Raw genomic sequence first — 22,449 nt, 5'->3', positions numbered from 1 at the left:
GAAGACTAGCATCTAACATTCAGCATTCGTTCACACGCACTCTACACTACCGAAATCACAAGCTAGAACAATTTTCTGTCGATGCGAAATCCGACAAACAAACAAGGTTCTCCACTTCGACGGGTAGCCTCACTTGTGCAGACATTGCGCTTTGCTGCTGTCCCAACTGAAACCCGAATCAAATGATAACACACAACATCCAAAAACATTGTAAAATTGCCTCCCGCTCGCCATTAGTCCACTAAGCCATTCAAATTCTGCCTGGAAAGACGACAAACTCTTCGACTTGCGTACGGACGCGCATACGGTGCATTCGGCTAGGTGAGGGCTGCCATCTTTGAAGTTCGAACAAGTCGTGTCGATAACGCTGGTGCCACCAGCGCCCCGCCGCCAGCGAAAAACAATTAGTACCTACGTGGTCGCTCGTTCAAAACAAAGCAGCTACGTTGCTACGTTGCATGCGCTACTCGGGTGTGAACGTTGTATCCATGTAAATGTAAACGAACAAAATGCAAAAGCTGCAGCTTAACCACACAGTCGGAATGCTAGAAACTGCTCCACTGCCAGGTGTGTCGAAACGAAACCACCTACTGTTTTTACAGGATTTTTATCTTATTATTATATGGAGCAGTGGTTACGCCAGTTGCTCTGCGTTTTTTAACTGCCCTAACTAGCGCAAAACCCGCAAGCCATGGAGCTATGCTAGAGCGCCTGTACTGTACACTGTCACTTGTCTTCACCCGTTTTTTTTTTTTTTTTTTTTTTTTTTTTTTTTTTGTATTGAAGGTGTATTGTTTATTTTATCCAACCGATAATGCGATGAATACGTTACCGAATTAGTAACGGGGACGCATAATCTGTGGAGGCGAGGGGTAAATAGAAAACCTGCAAAGCACTTGCAACACCATGCAACCTCAAAAGTTAAATGACTGAATACAAACGTGGACTGCAAGAAATTTTTATTGAACTGACAAGTTCACAAGATGATGGGGTAACAGCCCCTCAATGATATTACACGGCTTCGAGCCGATTTGTCTTAACTTTACCCTGGCAATTCCAAGGTGTGATGACTGGTGGTTCCAAGAACCAGGCGACTATAGCTACCAAGACACATTCTTGAGACTTCCCCTCCATGGGCATGGAGCAAGAATCGTCCTCTTTCCAGATCCTTCAGATCCTGCACACACACACACAAACAAACAGCACATTTAAGGCCAACTAACTAAGAGTCAATTTAACGCGAAGTGCTAGAGCAGGCTAGTATACGGTAGCAGACGACTTGCACCAACACAGATTGGCATGCCTTAAAGGGGTAGGGAAACAAAATTCCAGTGCTCATTTTCTAGCTTGAATGTGTTGCATGTTGCACCATAACCTCAAAAACACTAGTCTTCCGTTGAAAGGCACAAGCAAACTAATTTTAAAGCTAAATAAACAATTTTTCAATGTGCACCTGGTGGGTGCATGCGGAGCCTATTTGGGAGGTAATCTAGCAACATTGGGGAACTTGCTACGTAGTCGTAACGTAGCAGATTCCTTCAGAGCAGCGCCACTCTTTGGAATTTCAACATTTTCCTTCTTAGCTTTCCTCGTAGCTCAACTCACTAATCGCACATTGTACCAAACCGTCCAAGAAGATGGAAAGGAAGGACTTCCCTCTTTCTCGGACCCTTGTTCGTGCAACCGGACACAGCCGTTCTCCCCCTAGAAGATTAGCCCGTCGCTCAAAACTCGAACAAAAGTTGCTTTCCCCACCCCGTTCAGCCCTAAGCTGACATGGTTGTGGAAGCTACGTGCTCCTTGGGCCAGTCACCCGCTCATCACCCCACGGGTACTTCGAACAGCTCGGTTGTAATGTGCTGACGCTATTGACACCACCACAACGCTGACAACGCCACCAAGAGCAAAGCTCATAACCACGCCAGCCTTGATACGTCACGAATCCGGAGAGCACGATGCATCATGGGATGTGCCGAATATCCCATGACGCATCGCGCTCTCCGCTCGCTTCTCTTCAAGCGCTTGCTCGAGTGCACCATTTGGAACGTAAAATATAGCCAGTCGTTCAAAATACAAACGTGCGATTATCATTTACGGTTATTATCCGTCATGCTTGACTCATTTCCGAACTAAATTTGAATATTTCAATTTTTGTTTCCGTATCCCTTTAACCATTATTGTTTACCCTAGATCCACCATGTAGTCAAATGGTACTGCCAATGTCCTTCGTATGCTCAGAGTTCCAGGGTTCGATACTGTGTATGAATATATGCCACATACGAGGCATGTGAATCACTAGAACAGCACCCAAAGCTTTGCAGGAATAATGAAACTAATGATACCATGATCAATAAAATTCATTAATGGCAGCTACTTGGTAATGCCAGAACAGAATTTACCATGTCATTGGCAAAGAAAAGGACGCAATAAAACTGTCAAATACATGTCAGTAATCGAAGTTGTGGGTTCAGATTCTGCCGCTGGTGAATAGGGTTACCAACTCTTCGATGAAGGAAGTCAGGACGGGGGGGGGGGGGGGGGGGGGTGGTGGGGGAGGTGACAAGGGTAATATTTGATTACTGAGGATTAAGCTGGCTATTAGCAGCTGGCAGCAGGTGCTCTTTCTTTCAAATGTATGGGAGTTACGCATTTCATATGGAAGTTTAGCTTCACCTAAAACCGTGACTGAACAAGCTCCTCATGTAATTCCTCTCGTCCTTCCACACGTTTTTCACAATCGAGAATACCGTCTTCACTGGAGGGTTGCTCAAAGACACGGAAAAACTATTTCTACAAGCCTGGGGAGGTTAGGTATGTTGGATCTCTTGAAAATCTTTCTACCACTGTCGGTTCCCCCAGCAGGTTTCCTGATCTACAAACTAGGGCATTGTGGAAGGAAAAATGTCAAACTCATGTCGTTCCTGTGTGTCTTCATTTTAATTGTTTGCAACAGTACCAACTCGCTCGTTAACCACCAGTTCATTTTACATCCTCATTACTAGCGAGGCATGAGCTCTTGATGCCCGTGCGTGCCGTCATTCATCACATAAAACAACTGACTGAATGTCTGAATCAAATCCGGGACATATACATAGCTGGCCCGACAGGGACAAGTCGGGACTCGGGACGCTGGATGAGAACTCGGGACAGTCTCTCCAAAACCGGGACGGTTGGTAACCCTACCAGTGAATGTTCTCTAGCAGTTTTCCAGTTTTACTTTAGTTCATCTAGTTTATTCGTCCGGACGACCGTACAAAAATTGTACAGGTATTTGCCGATCGTCACCTTGATTCAGTTTGTAGGCTGCAGCACCGTTCGTCCCGGCATGCCCACTAAAGGCCGTCCGACAAGATCAAAACCTATATTCGCACTTGCCATTCTAGGTGCCAGGGGCGCCGCTCAAATTCGAGAGCTACGAATCTACAGCCTCACAAACATCGGGGGAACCCAAAAGGGAGTCTGGATTCGGCTCACTTCCCACAGCCATTTCAAAAGCAAAAACTGCACGTCGGCCCTGAAAATTCTTTTAGACACAACTCACGCGGTTCGGTCCATTTGGTACACTCAGGCGTTCTGACACTCCTCTCCCGAGGGGCCGGGGTTGCGAGCCGCCGCCGCCGCGGCCGCCTTCTGGCCCAGCCGGCTGACGCGCGACTCCACGGCCTGCACGAACTGCACATTGAGGCTGAGGTCCAGCAGGCTGTTGAGCCGGTATGAGTCCCTGCGCATGTTGCAGCTCAGCACCATGTGCCCGTTCTGCTCAAACTGGTAGCAGTCGTGCCCTGCACAAAAAGGATAGCCGCTCGGTGGGGAGGCCTCAAGGCCCATACACAGATTTGCACTTGAGTGCGGAACGTTTGGTTGCTGCGGGCAGATGCAAAACGTTGCAAAGTGCATTTGCACGAAGCTTATACACGCAGTTGCGTTATAATGCGGTCGGCCTCAGTCGAGAGCCAATGAGCACAGGGTGCTTTCGGCTCACCAATGGCAAGCGAAATCCACACAAACGTGACAGCGCCCGGCGACAGCATTGACGTGGCTGGTCCTGGGGCGAACCCGCAGGCTTCTGCAACTTCTGTTCAGCTCGAACTGCGGCAACTTGGAACAATCTTCTCTTGAGAGCCCACAACTCCCCAAGAAGCAAAAGCACCCTCCATTCTCGGAACAAGCAACCGGATGAGCGATGCCGGGATGCGCAGGCAAGCACGGGACACTCCATTTCTCAACTTCCGATTCGTCCGCCACAATGCCCCGTCGACGTCGCCGCATTCAAAAGTCGAGCCCCATCCAACTTTCTCGCCTGGCTCTGCGGCGAGTGGCGTTCCGCAAGCGACTGCCTCATCCCATAAGCAACCATGTCGTTCCGCAAGCAATTGCTTTCAGCTGCAAGGACGCCGTTCCGCACTCTAACGCAGTCAAACGCAAAAGTGTGTAAAGAGTCGTCACCCTTTCCGTCGAGGCTTTCGCGGATCTTGTGCTCCTCGTACTCGAGGTGCTGCTCCAGCCGCATCTCTGGCGGCGCCTGCTCGCTCAGCAGCTTGGCGTTCTGGTGCAGCCACTGTTCCCGCTGCTCCTGGTACTCCCGCAGCTGAGTCAGCGTCCTCTGCAGGGAGCTGAGACACACGTGCAAACGTGGCAGCCTCCGCATGAGGCAACATCATTTATAGAAAAATCTGTAGAACTGAACTCTCTATGTCATCGATTGCGGGGCCAGCACGGAGCACGTGTTAGACACGAGTGTGTGTTCCAACGGCTTGGACTTGTATTCTGACTGATGGAATGCAAATTCCAGCCATACGCACTGACGCAGCACTTGTGTCCAATATATGCCCCATGCTGACCCTCGGTAGGAGACATAAAACTCAGCGCTATGACTTTTTATCTAACGAGTAGCACGTGAATTCGAGCAAAGGCAAAACCCATCCAGGCGGCCTTGATTACGAGAAAGTCTCTGGCAAATGCAGATTTTCTCTAATGACCATCGGTTTTGCCTTTTACAGTTCAAATGCCTGGAGCTAGGCTGTAGTCATGCGCGAATATTTGGATTTTGAGTCCGAAGCGAAAAGCGGTTTTGGCAGAATGTTTTCAAATCGAATGTCGAATAGTTTCCTTAAAGGGCAACTCCGCTTCATTTTTGATATTTAGATAACTATGTAGCCCTCTTCGGTATCATATGGGAAGACCCCATGTCAAATATTACAATCTAATTCCGTTTATATATTTAATAAACTGGCCAGCAAACCTTCAAGCGAGCTAGGTCGCCGAAATCTGCCAACTCTAGCGTGCGGCGCGAGGCGCAATCACCAGCGCAGTCAATGCCACGGAGTTGGAGCAGCCGACATTGAGCCACTACGTCAGAGGCATGACTACGTCATTCTTACGTTTTGCTTGTTTTTACTTCTCAGAGCGAAATTGAATGATGACGTCATGAGTTTCTCCTCCTGGTGTTGGCTGACCGGGCGTTCACGTGATCACCGTAACACGGATGCGCGAGTTTGCGCTGCCCTGCGCGCTTATGGGTCTGTGTCTCAGCTCCCCTTCTCTTTCATCTTGTCCCCTTCCCCCTCTCCCCCGGGCCATCACCGTCCACGCCATGCGAAGCGACCTGCCCGTGTCCAATAAAAAAAATAAAAAAGACCTGCCCGCGTCGCGTGTCCTGTTTCTCGCTCCCTCCCGAACGTCACAAGACCACGTGGTTCGACGTGACGTGGCCATGACTCTGACGACCCGAGACCAATGTAGCCTGACGCAACCGAAGTTTCGGTTTCGGTATCAGCTGATGTTTAAATTAGGATTACACAAATAATATTCCACATTTCGTGAATCCGAAGAAGTAGAGTTGTTTAGTAGTGCTTTGTGAATTTGAATCACATGTAAGCCTAAATTTTTCGGAATTGGGTGGAGTTGCCCTTTTTAAGCCTTCCACTACTGTTGCATCGTGCTTAAAGGGCAACTCCGCTTAATTTCAAAAATTTTGAGATAGTGGCCGATTTTGCTTTTTGAAGCACTCAAAAACAATCCCCAATCCTTTGTTTCGCGAGAAATAAAATATTTTTCGTGTAATTTTACTCTAGCCATGATCACAAACCGAAACCGAAACGGTGGCAAAGCCGGACAACATTGTATATTCGGCATCACTAAGCATGTACACCCACGTGATATACAAGGGGAAGAAGAAGCTCCCCTCTTATCAGGATCCTCCTTTGTGCCTCCTGGATTAGCACAAGCGCCGCTATTCTCCTCCCAGAAGATTATAGAAGATTAACCTGTCACTCAAAATTCTTACAAAAGCAGCTTCCCTCTCCTCCTTTTACTTGATGTTCAAAAGTATGCGATGTAACACAAGCCGCGCTCAACGAGGCGATCGGCTTATCAGTAGTATCAATAGTCGAGCGCCGGGCCGGCCGAGCGCGTCACTCACGTCTTTCACGGCGCTGGCGCCACCCTTGCTCTCCCCGGGAAAGGAAACAAAATAGAAAAAGAAAGAAAAAGAAGCTGTACATGTTTGATGATGTCGCGGACGTGCCGGGAGAAGGAATTTGGAGGAAGCGGAAATGCAGCCGGGCAGTGTTGTCTGGCCCGCACGTCTCAACCAAAACCAGTGGATTCGTGCTTGTCAAACTTTGACAGCGATTTTAATGAACTTCTAGGCGGAATTCCGTCGTAATATTTGCCATGGGGGTTTTGTAGATGATAACAAAGAGAACTGTATAGTTTTGCACTACTGGAAAAGAAGCGGAGTTGCCCTTTAAATGAAAACACAACTAAACTCGTCAAGGGTGTTCCTAGCTTCGACTTGCCCATTTATAAGCTAATTTTAATCCAACTTATATTTACAGACTGTGAACTCAAAAAGTCTGACGCCTTGGGATGGCAAATGGATTTGGCATAAAATATGCTTGCCCGTAACATACTGGGCAAGCGCCCACTCATAATTTAGAGATAATCACGAAAAAGTGGAGGATGGGCACTTGTCCGGTCATCAATTTTACATATAAATGTAGTACTGTGCATAATTTGTCAGATCTTAGAAATTTGAATATGGGCACTTAAATGTGGAATGGGCGGATGCACGGTATTCTACGGTATAGAGATGCCTAACTATTCAGTCATGTCTCATCAATATGGACGCCTCCGTTCCCCAGAAAAAAAATCTTTGTGAAAGTGTAAGTTGTCTGCAATAACGAATCAAGGTCAAAATACACGCATAAAGAAGCATAGCAAAGGGGCTTTAGGCTTTAGCTATGGACAACTTCAAGGATGAAAATTCCCCCTCCCCCTTCATAACCTTATCTACACCCCCTTTCACCATCACTTGGCAAAGAGCGAATGCATAAGGCCCCCCCTTGCCAATCAGAATGAAGGAGGCGAGGTATGTGACAGCTCTTACCAAAAAAATAAAGAACCGACTCATACCCAGACCCTCTTTTGTGCGTCTCGGACGTCGCTTTGTCCCCCTATAGTCTTCGCCGTTTACTAAGTTACGGTGAAACGGAGTATAGGAGTAATTAGCCCTGTGTGCCCAGGGCTTCTTCCTCATTCCCCAAACAGTGACGAGTTCTACACTGAGGTGACCTAGCTGCTTTAGGGTTCATTCTCCTTTGTCACCTATTTTGGGTCAGCACTTTGTGCTTAAGTTGGGCCAGTGCCACGACCGGGAAAAAAGAGTGCTTTTATCCCGGTTGTGGGTCATACATGATCTCAAGCAACAATACACTGGAAGCGGTAATAACCCATTTTACATGAAAGACGAAAAAAAAAAAAATTTAGCAGATTTACAAACCTTGCTATATGTAAAATTTTTTTCCACAATCTCACATAAAAAAGAAAGAGGGGTTGATGAATTTAGGTTGTCAGGGCATCTCTGCCTAACGTGTGCTCTTGCATAACAGCCTCGATTTCATTTTGAAATTTTTCCTGCTATGAAGATATCAACATTCACAAAGTTTCTGTTTTGTGTTTCTTAGAATACACCAGTGTGCGCATTCACCATCCCACTTTTAAGGTGTGCTTTTCTCCCAAAAATGCAATTGCGACGTTCATACTTTTCAAGGTGTCACGGCAAGTTACCCTGTTGAGTGTGCATATTAATGAGCATCAGTGCAGTGCAGAGAAGCAACACCTGCGGAGTTCGCTTCCGCATGTATCGCTCCTCTGCACTGCACCGGAGCTCGGTAAGAAGCGCGCTCAATATACCCTCATTGCTTATTATACAAAACTACTATTCAATATTTTGAATATTCTCACAACACTACTATATTGATTCAAATTACCAAGACCGATAGCACAGAATCTGTCCCGCACAAACCCCACTTTGTGCCGTTAGTGCAAGGTTTTTCAACCTTTTCCTATAATCTATTTTTATTTTCAAGTATTGTTATAACAATTCATTATTATTTTATTTTATTATGAAACTTTTATTTTTTATTTTTCTATTCTTCTATTTGAATGTTTAATTTTTATTTCATCTCATTTTATTAATTCTTCCATTTATTATTGTTACATGTATACATTTGTTCTAGCTATTTTTTTCACCCCACAACCTGCCACTCTCGCCGAAATGTTTGCAATCGAATAAAAATCATTTATCCCTGCAGACTGCCGCCGCAGCGACCCAGCGTTCAACTCCTGCAGGGGCTCAAACTTTATACATTAACTTTTAATGAAATCTCAATGGCTGTAACACTCCCTGCGTTGCACAGAAAATTTGGGAGAAAATCGTTCATTACGATTTTTTCTCATAAAACACATTTCGCATTAAAAAAAAAGAATGTGAAGTTCCTCCTCCTGCATGTATGTTGCTTCCAGTCCCAAAGAGCTTGCAACTTTTCCGAACAAGCGAGACACGCACCAGGCCAACACCTCCTACGTTACAAAGCCGGGTTGCTGAATTTTCGCCGTCGCCTGAATAAAACCAATGTTGGACACGGATTGAACACGACTGCCGAGTAAGTATTCAGCTGGGACTCCTGTTCTCGCCGACGGTACAAGAGTCTCGGCCGAATGCAGCTGCGGCGCTCGTGTCAAATCATTGCCCCGTGTTGGCCTTCCCTTCAGGCGACACCGAAAATTCGGCACTACATGTTTGCTGTCTCGGAGGCGTTGGCCAGACTAACAAGCACTATTATAGAGGAAAGCATTGAGGATGCCCGTCATAAAAGGGCACGTGGTTGGTCACGCTACACCCAAGGCAGCATAATTCAGACACCACAGATATGTCATTGGGCTACCATACACGCACAGTAAAGTTGCTCAAAACATTTCTTCTAAGCAATCGGGTTTCAGCACTAGCGTAGTTTCCCCTGACAGCATTTCATCTGCATGTGTGCAAATTAAGCTAATAGAAGGTCGAAGCACCACGGAACATAGCCAAGTATATGACTTCTGCAGTTTACAGTTAGAGCAGGGGCCGTTGAAACACAAACTCAACTTGTGTAAGCCTGTCTACGCCTACAGCGACACATCTATAGGAGCACCAGACCAACCTGTGTTGGGCTTCTAAAGCCGCCTCGAGCTTGCCGTGGCAGAGAACGGCGTGAAGCCTCTGACGAGCATTCAGGAAGTCTGGCTGAACCTTGAGCGTGTTCTCGAAGCAGACGACACTCTTGTTGTAGTCCGCCAGCACCTGCAAGAAACCGAAAATGGCCTATTTGACCCCATACTTTCAAGCCTGCTTCTGTGGCTCCACGTTTTGACCACGAAGTGCTTGTCAAAACGTGGACTTTATGCATCAGGCAAGCGAGCCTCAAGTAGCCAGCACCTGTAGAAATTTACAAAAGTAAGTGATATAATCAAACAGCACAGTGCTACCTGGAAACTGCCATGTTATGCATCCTCGTCTTGACAGCATAAACAAGTTGAAGGTGAGCATGATGGTAAAAGATGAGTCAGAGTGCTGAGCAAACTGACACATGTTTCACCTAAAAGCATAGTTCAGTCTGCACTCTTATTTTATTAAATTCATAAACTTAAAAAAAAAAAAAAAAAAAAAAAGAATCTCAGGCTAAGGAAGTTTGCCAAGACTGGCACATGTAAGCCTCCAAATTTCCTCAGTCACATATAGCATGCAAATTTCTTTCATAAGCAAACTATTGTTACGCTATGCTCACCATTTTACGCAAAAGCAAGTGCTCTAAAATGAGAACGGAGAAAACCTCCTGAACTATGGCATGACCTCCTGACAGACTTGGAGAAGTCTGAAAATATTCCACACCTACTTTTTTAATTCAGTCAGGGCTAGTGCTATACCGCTGCAATCGTACGGCTCTCCTGCCGCACCACAAAAACCCCTAGTCATAGCTGCAGGATTTGCCTGCGCAATGGCAATCGTGACATGCGCCAGGGAAACCATTTTTATTATTATTTAAGATAACTAAAGAAAACTTTTACAGTTTATAGTGCTTGATCTCATCTTTATAAATCTAATGTTAGATTTCATATAGCTTGTTTTCTATGTTCTAGATGCAATAATGCACATGCGAAACAACCATGTTTTTGCGGACACGTGGGACATGGCAAAACACTTAAAAGAGTCAAGTAAAATGAGCTAATTCGCTCCTTTTAGACCAGTGGGTACAATGAACAATAAAAATATTATGTGTGAGGCTCACATTATTTTAAAATAATTAAAAATTGCAAAAACGCCATTTTAAAGGGGCTAACAATAGTTTCTCAAATTTTTTTATAAGTATAAAAAATATACATTCTAACCAAACCTACATACCGTAAAATACCGCAGAAGCACCCACTTCGTTCAAACGCTCACTATTATTATTTTCCAAGCTTGGGAATTCTGTAAATTATATGTTAAGCATCTGATTCGACCGGACAAGTGCCCATGGCTCCCCCAGTGTTTTACGACCCGTTGCATTCTAGATATTCGGAAGTACCTATATGCATGCCAAATTTGGTTGTAATAGGGCAATATTAAAAACTGGGCAGTCTATGAACATGCTTCAAAACTACACAATTAGAAAAACATGTTCCAATGTTACCAAAGATGATTAGCGGTACGCTTTCGCAGCGAAAAGAATAAGATGTTGTTACAAATTTTCCGTGAGAAATTGAAGCTACAGAAGTATGCGATGGAGAGGAAATGGCTAGGCCTACTTGTCAATGTAAATCTGATGACGGGCGACTTCACAATTTAAAGGATCCCGCACAAAAAAAATGGCTCATATTTATGCCGTTCTGGGTTGCCGGGAGTCTTCAAATATGTATTTGACTAATTTCACAATCATAACCATCATTTAATATTTCCATACATAAATATGAAGACTCAAAGACAGTAGAACACCCTAAAACCCCACATTTTTGCAAAATATTGCAGTTTTTCGACCCGCATCTCCCCTTAAACAGTTGTCCTCATGCTACGTTGGGATTGGAACCAGGAAAACCTTTCTCTTGTTCCGGTTACGAGCTTTGGCCGTTACGGATTTCATAGTGCGGGCCATTCTGAATGAGACGTCGATTCACACCTGTAACAGCAATTAGCTTGCATCCGCACATGCCACAGAACGGCAAAAAACACCCCAAAACTGCTTTATGTTGAAATGGGCCGCCAAAAATTAGGAGGGTAACCCTGCAATGAAAAACCCCCTCGACAAAGGCAAAAAACAAAGTCCAGCCTACTCCCACTCACCGCGTAGATGTTCCCCAGGGTGAAGTGACAGATGGCGTTGTCGGGCGCGGTGTCGACGGCAGCATGAACCACGATGGCCGCCTCTTCGGACAGGTGCGATCGGTGCAGCACGTTCCCGAGGCTGATGAGGGCCACGTCTTTGTGCTCCCTGGGCAGCCCGTACAATCACAATCACAAAAGCGTTTCCAAGTGGTGTTCCTCCCGCACAATCACTTTAGAGCCAAACCATAGTGCCTGGAATGGCTTTCAACTGGTGTTTCGCCCGTATCTTAAAAGGTGGCCTCTTAATTTCTACTAGACGACATTGTAGCAGCGTCATGCCGTTGTCTGCTGTGATCCTGGCAGTGGGACGGCAGCAGAGGTGTATGTGACAGACGGCCGTTCCACTGCGGGTTGCCGTCCGACTTGACAGCCCACGGAAAGTTGAGCAGACGGGAGTAGGGACGGTGCGACGAAAGGTTGACACTCGTGTTCGCTTTTACGTTTTGTACAAACTACTTTAATTAACTGTCAGGATCGCGATGTCCGATAGCACGACACTCTAAATCCCGCAACGTCATCCGTTGCCAGCTTGGGACCACTTTCGATCTATGGGCGGTACGGGACGCCAAACGTGACGGTCAAAGACGCGTTCCAGGCACTGCGGCCGAAGTTGCATAATGGCGAGTGCGCTGTGACCCCCCACTGGAATGTGGTGTAACCAACCTGGGTGAGAAGTGGAGCGCCCTGCGCACGCACTCGATCGCGTTGGCCGGATCCCCCCGTTCCCGCCAGTAGTAAGCCGCCAGGTTGAAGATCACCCAGGAGGTGTTGTTCTGCAACCGAGCAACGTGCCTCGTTGGGTCCCCGGCATTTCAGTGTTCCCAAGCGTGTCCGCCGAAGGGAACCGCCATACAATTCTTTCACGCCGACTAACTGGCCGTCAGAAGAAGCACTTCGCATTCATAAATCATGGCACGGGATTCAAGCGTTGTTTGCGAGCAGCGCATTTTGCAAAAAGCGCATTTATGAGGCCCAGGTGGGCCGTAAACCTCGAAAGCGGCAAAACTTTCTAAACCATCGCCTTGACTACGACGTTCTATCAAATGCAATAAATGTGCGATAGCAACTAATGGGGTTTCTAACAAGCAGCACTTGTTACTGAAACAATATTCAATTCCTTAGTCGTGCATCTCTTCTTTGAAGGCATCGCATCATTCTGGCCATGAAAAGCCTTCACATCTACAAGATTATTCTGCAAATACGTGGTTTCTACCCTACAACAGCAGAGTATAAACTCATAGTCCCCAAACAGCGTACAAACTCATGACGACAAATGGTACAATTAGGCCAGGAGTGTGTGTGAAGTCGTGGTCCAACCCACAGCTATAAGCGGGGTCGGAATCGGGCTGTCTCTGTCGTTCATCAACCATGTCTTGCCACTGGCGGTACTGCAGCTACGGTGCCAGGTAAGGAAAAATGACGAGCACATACCTTGGCCATGGCCTTGTAGACCTCGTAGCCAAACTCTTCGGTCCCTTCGATGGCCGACACTGCCCGGTGCAAGCCGGCCTCTGGGCTCATGGTTAGGTTGTGGCGTTCACGAACACCCTGTTGAGGTGCAAGTTGGAAGGTGAGAAGGGGGCAAAAGAGTAATTTTCTGCTACTCCTACGGTGAAACTCTTTCGACTCAACCACTTGTCGTAGGTGGTTGCACTTGAAGAAGTGTCAGTGCTACATTGTTGTTCAGAAACCCTGTCCCACCCCAGGAAATGTCTGACTTGAAAGCTTTCATCGTACGTAGGAAGATCGTTCTGTGGTACTTCAAATTATTTTCTTCTTGAAAATAAGTATTTTTAAAAACACAACTTTTTTTTTTCTGCTTTAGCCTTTGGGTTTGAAGACATTAAAAGAGGGGGAAAGCAAAGATGGGATCAAAACAATGTACAGTTATTCACACTCAAGTGAAAAATGATTGGTTAGAGCAGACCTAAAAAGTAGTGTCAGTGGTGGATGCAATTGTTCCAGGAAGGTGGTTCCAGTCGAGGGATGTGTGCGGAAGGAAAGAAGAATGGAATGTAGATGTGATAGCGATAGGCACCTCAACTTTGTGCTGATGATCATGACGAGCAGAAATATAAAAGGGATGGGTGATTAATCTGCCGCGAAGTACAGAGTTACAAAAAATTTCGGTGGCTTAGCTCAGCTATGCCAGGATATACGTAGCATGAGCTTATGCGCACAAAATGAGAGGCGCTATCAAGCGGCTCCGGTGCAGCGTCAGACTTGGCTACTGCACAACGGAGGCGCACAGCTGGGCACACGGCGGCGCCAGTGCGTCTGCTGCAGCTATGACGTCACTCCTCTGGAATGCGCAGACCGGCGAGGTGCACTTTGCGGCGGCGGTGGCTCTGGCGCGCGAGCTGTGCGCCGTGTGACGTCGCTGCTCCTCGCGCATGCGCAGCACGGCTCTTTGGGAGCCACGCGAAACTGCTCAACCTCAGCCAGTGTAGCTTATGCTACAAAATAAATTTTGTGAAATAAAGAGAGGCATGAAAGCTTACGTCGCATAAAGAGAGGCACGAGTGACAAAGTTGATTTCATAGAAGTGACACTAGATGTATGATGATAATTAGAAAGAATAAAATGAGCGGATCTATTTTGAATGGCCTCCAACACGGTGAAGAGAGTGCCTTGTCCGGGATCCCAGACAGAGGCTGCATACTCTAACTTCAGTCGAACTAGAGTTCTATAAAAAGTTAGCTTGAAAGAAACAGGTGCTAATGAAAAGTTACGCCTGAGGCAGCTTAACATATGGTTAGCATTAGAGGCGATATGCTAAACACGTGTTTTTCATGAGAGGTTAGATATGTGCACCCAAATGTTTGTAAGAAGATACCATGTCCAGCTGAGCCTGATTAAGAAAGTAGTTGCGAGTTTCATGAGACTGGGAAGATACACGCATGAGCTTACCCTTGTTTGTATTAAGAGTCATAGACCATATTTCACACCACAGGTAGATAGCATTAATGTCAGACTGAAGCATGCTGTTATCTTAATCATTAAGTATCTCATGGTAAATTACACAGCCATCAGCAAACAAACAAATAAACGAGGAAACATCAAGAGGGAGGTTGTTAATATATATATAAAAAAAAAGGGTCCTAAAACATGTCCTTGGGTAACCCCAGAGGCTGCAGATGAAAAGGAGGAGTTACTATTATTTACTGTAACAAATTGTAACCATAATGATAGAAAAGATTGAATCCATGCAAGAACGTCAGCATCTATGTTAAGCTTGGACAGTTTCAGAAGTAATTTATGAGATACTTTAGCAGATGTAAGTTTAGAAATAGTTATATACGTAAGGACAGGGGACGGGACAACACATCTTTCAACTTTCGACAAACAAACGATTTATTGCCGGACGCTTCGCCTTCGGAACTCCACTATAGGAGAGGGAAAGTTAAAAGGAGGGGGGAAGCGGAAGGAGGGGGGCAAGACAAGGCCCCGGGAGAAAACTGGGGGAAAGTAAACCGCAGAGACAGCGGGAAGAAGAGGAAGGAAGGAGGCATCCCGATTTCCCTCTCAGGAGCAAGGACCACTCGCCCGGCCCGCCAAGGCCGTCAACTCCAGTCTCAGGAATGTCATCTCTCTCTGACAGCGACCATGAGGCCGAAAGAAATGTTCTTTGGCGCCTCTTTTAGGGCGTACGCCTCCACGATCTCGCGCCTGTAGCGGTTCTTGTTGGCCCCCAGAACACGCGCGGACGGGAACTCAGGGGCACATGGAGCGCAAACCTTGAGGTGAGACCATGGGGTGTTGAGAGTCCTCGTTTTTTGCTATTTCTCTTTTATGTTCGCGCAGGCAGTCGTTGAGGCAGCGGCCCGTCTGCCCGATGTACTCTGCCCCGCACGAGAAGGGCACGGAATACACCCGTCCGACCGCGCAGGGAACAAAGGGGGCCGCGTGCGTCTTGGCGCAGCCGATCTTGGGAGGAGGGGGAGAGTTTACCAGGAAGCACATTGCACTCAACTTGAAGGGCACGAAAACGCAACATCCATGTCGAAGCATCGAGCCACTGCTTTTAGTCGGTGGGCGGTACTGTGGAAATAGGGGATGGTTGTGTACCTCTGCCGGGCAGGCTTCCGTGCGGCGGCTTTTTCGATTATTAGTTTTCTGAGCGTGGAGGCCAGCAGGTCACGCGGGTATCCGGCGTTTGTGAGGCGGCTGAGCTGTCCCTCCAGGCCAGATGGGGAGAGGTGTTGTTGGCAGGACTTTGTGCGGGTGGAGGAGATGAGACTTTTTGCGATGCCCGCTTTTACTGTCTTTGAGTGGTGGCTTGAAAATGGCAGCACCGGCTTTTGCAAACGCTGCTGAAAGCACCAGCAAGTGCCTCCCTGGGTGGCTACGAGGCAAACATCCAGGAACTGGAGACCCTCCGCCGAGGGGTTCTCCCTGGTGGAGCTCAGGCCATTTGCATTGTCTGTGAAAGCCTTCTGGATGGTGGCGGTGGGCGCGCCGGAGTCGTGGAGCACCAGATAGTCGTCCACATATCTGTACACCTGGGCTCCTGCGGCAACGCTGTCCAGTTGCTCCTTCACGGCCTGATCCACGAAAGAAAGGTACACCTCGCTGAGCACAGGTGCTAGGCAGGACCCGATGCAGACACCCGAGATATACTCTGATTAATTGCAGGAACAGCTGAGGGGGATGCCGAAAGAATTTCGGAATTTGACTATGCCCTGTGTAGTGATGGCTTTTTCTACCGCATCCAGAAGAATGTTGAAGTCGAGGCTGTAGTACATGTCGGTGATGTCTAGAGAGAAGAAGGTGGTACCTGGGCCTGATGTGTGAAGAAGCTGGAGAGCTGGGAGGAGTTCCCGAGAGCTGCCTACGCAGAAAGGCTGGTCCAGGAGGACGGCTGCCAGCTGCTTCTGCAGGTAGAGAGCCAGAGGCTTCTGCCAGCATCCATTTTCTGATACGATGCTCCTAAGCGGGATCTCCGGCTTGTGGGTCTTGGCGGTGAAAAACACTTTTAGGTACTGGTTCGCAGGGGCCGACACTCTCGTGACAAGCGACGAAAGGTTGTTTGACCTGCAGATGTCTTTGACTTCCGAACGGAGGGTGCCGGACGGCCTTTTCCTTAACGAGGACGAAGTTTCTCTTGATGGCGAGTTCAACCTTCTCACCGAAATTAGACCCGTTCACGACCACAAACACTCCTGTTTTGTCTGCCTCCAAAAGCCTCAAATCAGATCCCTTGAGTTCATTCACCACTCGTGGAAATTCTGGTTTGGTTGGATGGGTTGCTCCATGCATGCACACCAAACGGGAACCAACACTGGGGAAATCTAGGAAAATGCAGTCTGCCTAGGATCATCGGTCTAGGATGCAGTAAAGGTCATGTGGGAATGATATAAGCTGAGCATCGCATGAAAATGTTTCTCGAAATCCATGTTGGGATGGGTGGAAGTTGTTAAATTCTAAGAAATTGATAACATGAGAAAATATGATATGCTCAAGGAGATTGCAAGGAAGAGTGGTTATAGAGATTGGGCAATAATTTAGAGTAAAATGTTTGTCACTAGTCTTGTTAATGGGAACCACTTTCCCCACCTTCCAATATAAAGGGAGCACAAAATCTCTAATGAACTGATCAAAGCTTCTAATATTAGTAAAAAGCACTAACACATCTGAAGCAGGATGATGACATACTCTTTCCCTCACTGCCTGCTATTCTGAATTCAATGCTCAGGGTGGGTCCCCAGCAGAAGGGAAACTCTGGGTCCCGGAAAACACAGCTGAAATGGAGGGACTGGTTTCGAGCATGTTATCATTAACAGGATCGTAAACATAAAATTTATTATCAATGTACATTCTATTGTGTCGAAGCTTAAAAGAGGCATTTTTGGCGTTCACAAATTCTATCAACTTTTTCCGTGCTTTAACTGAAAAATCCTCAATCACAGAAATGCGACAAGATTTAAACAATGATCTGGACAGTAGAATTTGGTCATTTAGCCTATACGATGCAAATTTAACGATAACTGGACGACATTAAATCGCGACAAAAAGTACCGATCTTATGGGCACGAATAATGGCTGTCTTTTGGAGCTAACTTCACACAAAGTATACCATTGTGGGAAGCAACTTGTTTCCATAAAACATATTTCTTCCTGTTCCACAAACACCACAGAAAACCGATAGCGGAGCGGAACTTTAGTGCTTTTTGCATTTTTTTTGCAGAGAGAGTTTCCGCCACACTAGTAATTTCATCTGGCTTTTCGTTCAATTCTGTGATAAAGCTTAGTTACCACAAATTGTGTCATACTCTGTACAAATGTAATGCAATTCATAATTGCATTACATTTGTACGGAGCAATATTCCAAGTTTAAGCTTCACATGTTTATTAGTTTATAAACACATAAAAGTTTCAAACAGCAGAGCTACAGCTAGAGATTATCCACTTAACACCATTCTTGACTCACTAGGTGCTTTAGGAGCTATAAGTTCGCAAAAGCATGGGATCCCATGTAACTTCTTCAGTCTTGAACCCGCTAGCTTTGGATGGTAAGTAGTCCCTTCAATAACTGCAGCCCCCCCCCCCCCCCCCCCCGCCCACCAAAGTTTATGTTTGTGTTTAGACAGTGTAAGGTTGGCATGTCTCACACAGGTGCTACAATGCTCGTCTAGATTAAAAGAAGCAGGGGTGTGGACTGAGCTCAGGACCCCTGGGTTCTGCAGCACGAGCTTTCGTTCAACGTGCTTCGGGCTGCAGAGTGCTAGCGCACTCGGCCACCGATCCCGCCGTTGCCACAGCAACATACCGTGAGGTGCTCGAAGGAGTGCATGCTGAAGTCCAAGTCTAGGACCCTCGAGCAGTCCGGTTCAGGAAGCTCCGCCCGCGCCGTCCGAAGGTCTGCCTTGTCCCAGTGGCTGCGTGCGAGCACAAACCGGAAGCTCGCTCACAAAACGTGTCGTGGCTCCTACTCTGACGGAGCGGACAGAGTCTGAACGCGCCAAATTACTTCTGCATCACCGGTGATCGAAAGCGCGCTACAAGACAGTGGCACTGCAGTACGGCTCCTAGCAGATGTGTTTCAAGTAGACGTCAAGCGTAACTGCCGACCTCAGTTTCTGATCGATATTGGCTCGCCCGAGCACGGTGCTACACAAAATGCCCAAGACCGGAGTCGGCCCCAATTATTTTTACGCAAGACCCGGAAGTTGAGAACACATCCCCTCCATGCACCAGTGGATCTGAGCCAGCGAGCGAAGATTGACCTGGTAATAATAGGAGCGAAGAATACTTTTCAAGTAGATTTTATCGCTTACTGGCGTCGGTGAATGTCGTCCCGTAGCGATTTTCTGGACCATCAAACAATCACACGCTTCGTAGAGGAATGCACTAGCGCAGATAAACAAAAAGCATAGCGGTATGTTGCAGTCGTTACCGCTCATAATTGCAAGAGACACCATTGAATTCGAGCTCCGAGAAATTCCTGTGGGTCGAACGACGTAAGAACACGTACAGAGCAACGTTGGACATGAATATGTTTTCGAACATGAAGGTGTCAAGCCTTCCCTCCAGACCAAGATCGAGAATTGTGGCCGCCAGAAGGCGCGGACGAGGCCAAGACGCTGCGGGTTAAGGCCAGAGTGGAACCACACCATGCCCGAGCGGGCAAACGCATCACGGTGTCGTTTGTGCAGCAGCCAAGAAAGATCAGTGCACCCCTTTTTAGGCATCAGACGCTCCCGGTTACTTACAAGTACGAAGTGCCCCCGAAAAAAATGTACAGATTCTGTCTAGCCTCAAACGTGAGCTATGCATTGCCAAGCGCTCACTCAGTCTTTGCCCAGATGTAGTACTAGCAGTTTGAACCATATGCCAAAGTTTCGGGTGTTTGCAGTCATCTAATTTAAAAGTTATGAGCAATTTTCGAAAATTTTCAATGGGAAATGGACAGCCAAAGAAGTCCACAAATATGTGAAGATGAATTGCGTCGGTTATCTGGAACAGACCTTATTTTCCCATCAAAAGTCTAAGAAAATCGCTCATAACTTTTGAATTAGGTGATGGCAAGCTCTGAAACTTTGGCATATGGTCCAGACCACCAGCTCTACGTGTGGACGGAGACTGGGCATTCGGCAATGCATAGTTTATCCTTGAGGTGAAAAAAAGAACTCCTTACATTTTTCTTTTTGGTGTTGTTTTGAGGGGACACTTCATACTTCTCAGATTGCTTTAGATTATTTTTAAAAAAAACTTTGCTTGGCAGATTATTAAGACTGTGACTGGTTGCGCTACGACCGCTTGCGGCAGTTTACAACAAAAGAACGCTGGCATGGTGGCACCATCTATCATTAGCCCTGTGTCCCTTGCGACCTGAACATATAGTAAAATACTGCGGAATCGCCCACTTCAATCAAGTGCCCAGAATTAACATTTCCCGAACAAGGGAATTCTGCAAATTACAGGTTAAGTGCCCGACTTAATTGGCCAAGCACCCATGTCTACATCAACCCCATTTTCAATGAAAGAGGCGTGGGCGCTCCCCCGGTACTTCATGATAACAAGACCGAAGGTTGAGCAGTGTTTGCGAGATCACATCTACACACTTTATATAAGAAATGGTCTCTTAACACTGCCAGAATTATGTAAAGCCCAGGGTGAATGACTGCTACAAAAAAACCTAGGCAAGTCCAAGGTGTTCCAAGGCTAGTTCCAGGACTAGCCATTAGATGGTGCCAGTGTCTTATCTCGTCGTAAGTCATCACAAGCGGTCATAGCGTAGTCAATCACGGTCAAACAAACAGCCTCTAGTTTCTCCCGTGCCACTAAACCTGCAATCATCATCATCATCATCGCACCTCTGTATCTTGTGGTCGAACGGGACGACCGTGCTGACGTAGAGGTCAAAGTCGGTGAGCGGCTGTGCGGCAAGGATGCAGTCCTTGTCGGTGGAGTAGAGCCGCTGCTCTACGTCAGAGGCCTGGTCCTCGCACCGGTCAATCTCCTGCTTCCGCCGAAGCAGCTGCTGCTTGAACTCCTCCACCTGGACTGCACGCTCCTCTTGCGCCAGCAGTGCCAGCAGGTCGTACGGACGCCGCAACGAAAACACACTGTCCATCTGAAAGACGGCGGGAAGTTCCGACCGGTTCAAACGGGGCCGTTGAGTCTGCATTTTTGTAGGGCAACAGTTGGAACCATCAGTTTTGTAAAGATGGCGTCGTCGGCGAGGTTTCACAGCAGATCCTGGGAGGTGTTTGTGTGTCCATTATGGCCTGCTAAATTTAGCCGAAGAATGTTTTTTTTTTATAAATTGTTGTGTAGAATCAGCGTCACATGACACTGTGATGTCACAGTCCGCTAGATTTGGACATGACAGTGTAACTGTGTGCAAACGAGTATGCACCAGATTGGTCAATGCAGTGCATCTGCAGGACACAACAAGGAACCGCCAATGTCTGTGGGGCGGTTAGCAGATTAAGAACTCCCGACCAAGACCAGCTGTGGTGCATGCCTGGACAAGGACCAGGGTTCTGTGTTTTAGGGTTGAGACCCTCCTTTAATGCCAAAGTAAGAGATGACGAAAAAAAGGGCAAGAATGATACTTTCTTCCTTAAAAGATATAATCGGGTCACTGTGCAAGGAGTGTACCCCTCTCCTGTTACGACAGACACCGGTTCGGTGAGACCGGAATGGAGCCATGGAGCCATCGAGCCTTCGCATAACCAGTTCCAAGCTCCACCTGTGGCAGTGCTACACATCGCAGTGTGTACAACACTTGCCCAGGCCACGGGAACGTGCCAGAACTCTAAACTAGCGTGATGTCAATATGCACGCATGTTTTCTAGGTCCCGCCCACAGACCGATCGCAGGCTCTACTCAAGAATCTTGCGATTACTACCAATCTTCCACCCATTTCTTCTGTCTGAGCACGATAGGTGTTGTCTCCCGGTGTTTACAGAACTTAGACCACAACCCGAACCTTTCATCGCGCTAGGAACATTTTCCGGTAGGGCTGAAAGCATGCCAATCGATGCTTGCTAGCAATGTGAATGTGGGTCACTTACCCAGATATTTAACCCGAATAATCATAAATTGGCTACAAATAAGTCGTAACCATGACGCTTAAAAGGCGACCGAGTTGACGTTTTCAACAGCCCGTGTAAATAATTTATCTGCATAACCTCTGTTGCGCTTGCATAAGCACACACGCCCCTTTATTTCGGTTGTAAACAACAACAAAAAATAAAAACACAACTGGGGCAACAATAGAAATAAATCGATATTTCACATCCACCGTGACCTTCCCAGCCCACGCCTGCAGTGCGCAGATTATAGGTCTAATTGCACTGATACTGCGCCAGAGAAATGCATCCCTACCTGCGGCTGTATTTTGCCCTTATCCGTGACCACCCAGTGCGTGGAACATTCGGAGTAATGTATCAGGTGGAGAATCGAGACGTAGAAGCAGATGCTGAAAGCGGGCAGCCGCTCGCTCAAGACCGCCATCGTATTTTGGATATGTTGCGAACTTTTGTCGAAATCGAAAAAGTTCGCTTATTGAGCGTACTTGCCAGACGGAGTAGAACATTGTACAGATTTAGAGAAAATATTTAATAAAACTACAACACTTTTATCAGTCATTTTGTTTTAATTGATAATAAAACAATATTTATATATATATACATTTTTTTCTAATTATGGCTGTTTCAGTTGGGCTTCTGGTCCTTTTCGTGGAGGAAGACTCGGGAGGATGAGAGAAACCCCGCTTGTTCGCTGCAGCGCGAGTGAAGCCACAGGACGGCCATCTT

General features: G+C 46.9%; 1 protein-coding gene across 1 annotated transcript; it reads right to left on the bottom strand.

The window, feature by feature from the left end:
- Positions 1–2,152: 2,152 nt before the first annotated feature.
- Positions 2,153–22,193, bottom strand: LOC8035465 (tetratricopeptide repeat protein 17). Its single transcript, XM_040209539.3, has 9 exons — positions 22,019–22,193; positions 20,500–20,759; positions 18,453–18,561; positions 13,115–13,231; positions 12,347–12,456; positions 11,642–11,789; positions 9,486–9,625; positions 4,447–4,613; positions 2,153–3,782 (listed from the first exon to the last, which is right to left on the bottom strand). The coding sequence occupies exons 1-9, from the start codon at positions 22,145–22,147 to the stop codon at positions 3,565–3,567; spliced, it is 1,398 nt and encodes a 465-aa protein (XP_040065473.1). The 5' UTR covers positions 22,148–22,193; the 3' UTR covers positions 2,153–3,564.
- Between the last annotated feature and the right edge of the window lie 256 nt (positions 22,194–22,449).

This window comes from Ixodes scapularis, unplaced genomic scaffold, assembly GCF_016920785.2.
Source record: "Ixodes scapularis isolate PalLabHiFi unplaced genomic scaffold, ASM1692078v2 PGA_scaffold7__128_contigs__length_106722199, whole genome shotgun sequence".
In the NCBI taxonomy this organism is placed as follows: Eukaryota; Metazoa; Arthropoda; class Arachnida; order Ixodida; family Ixodidae; genus Ixodes; species Ixodes scapularis.
This window is presented reverse-complemented; position numbering and strand designations above follow the sequence as displayed.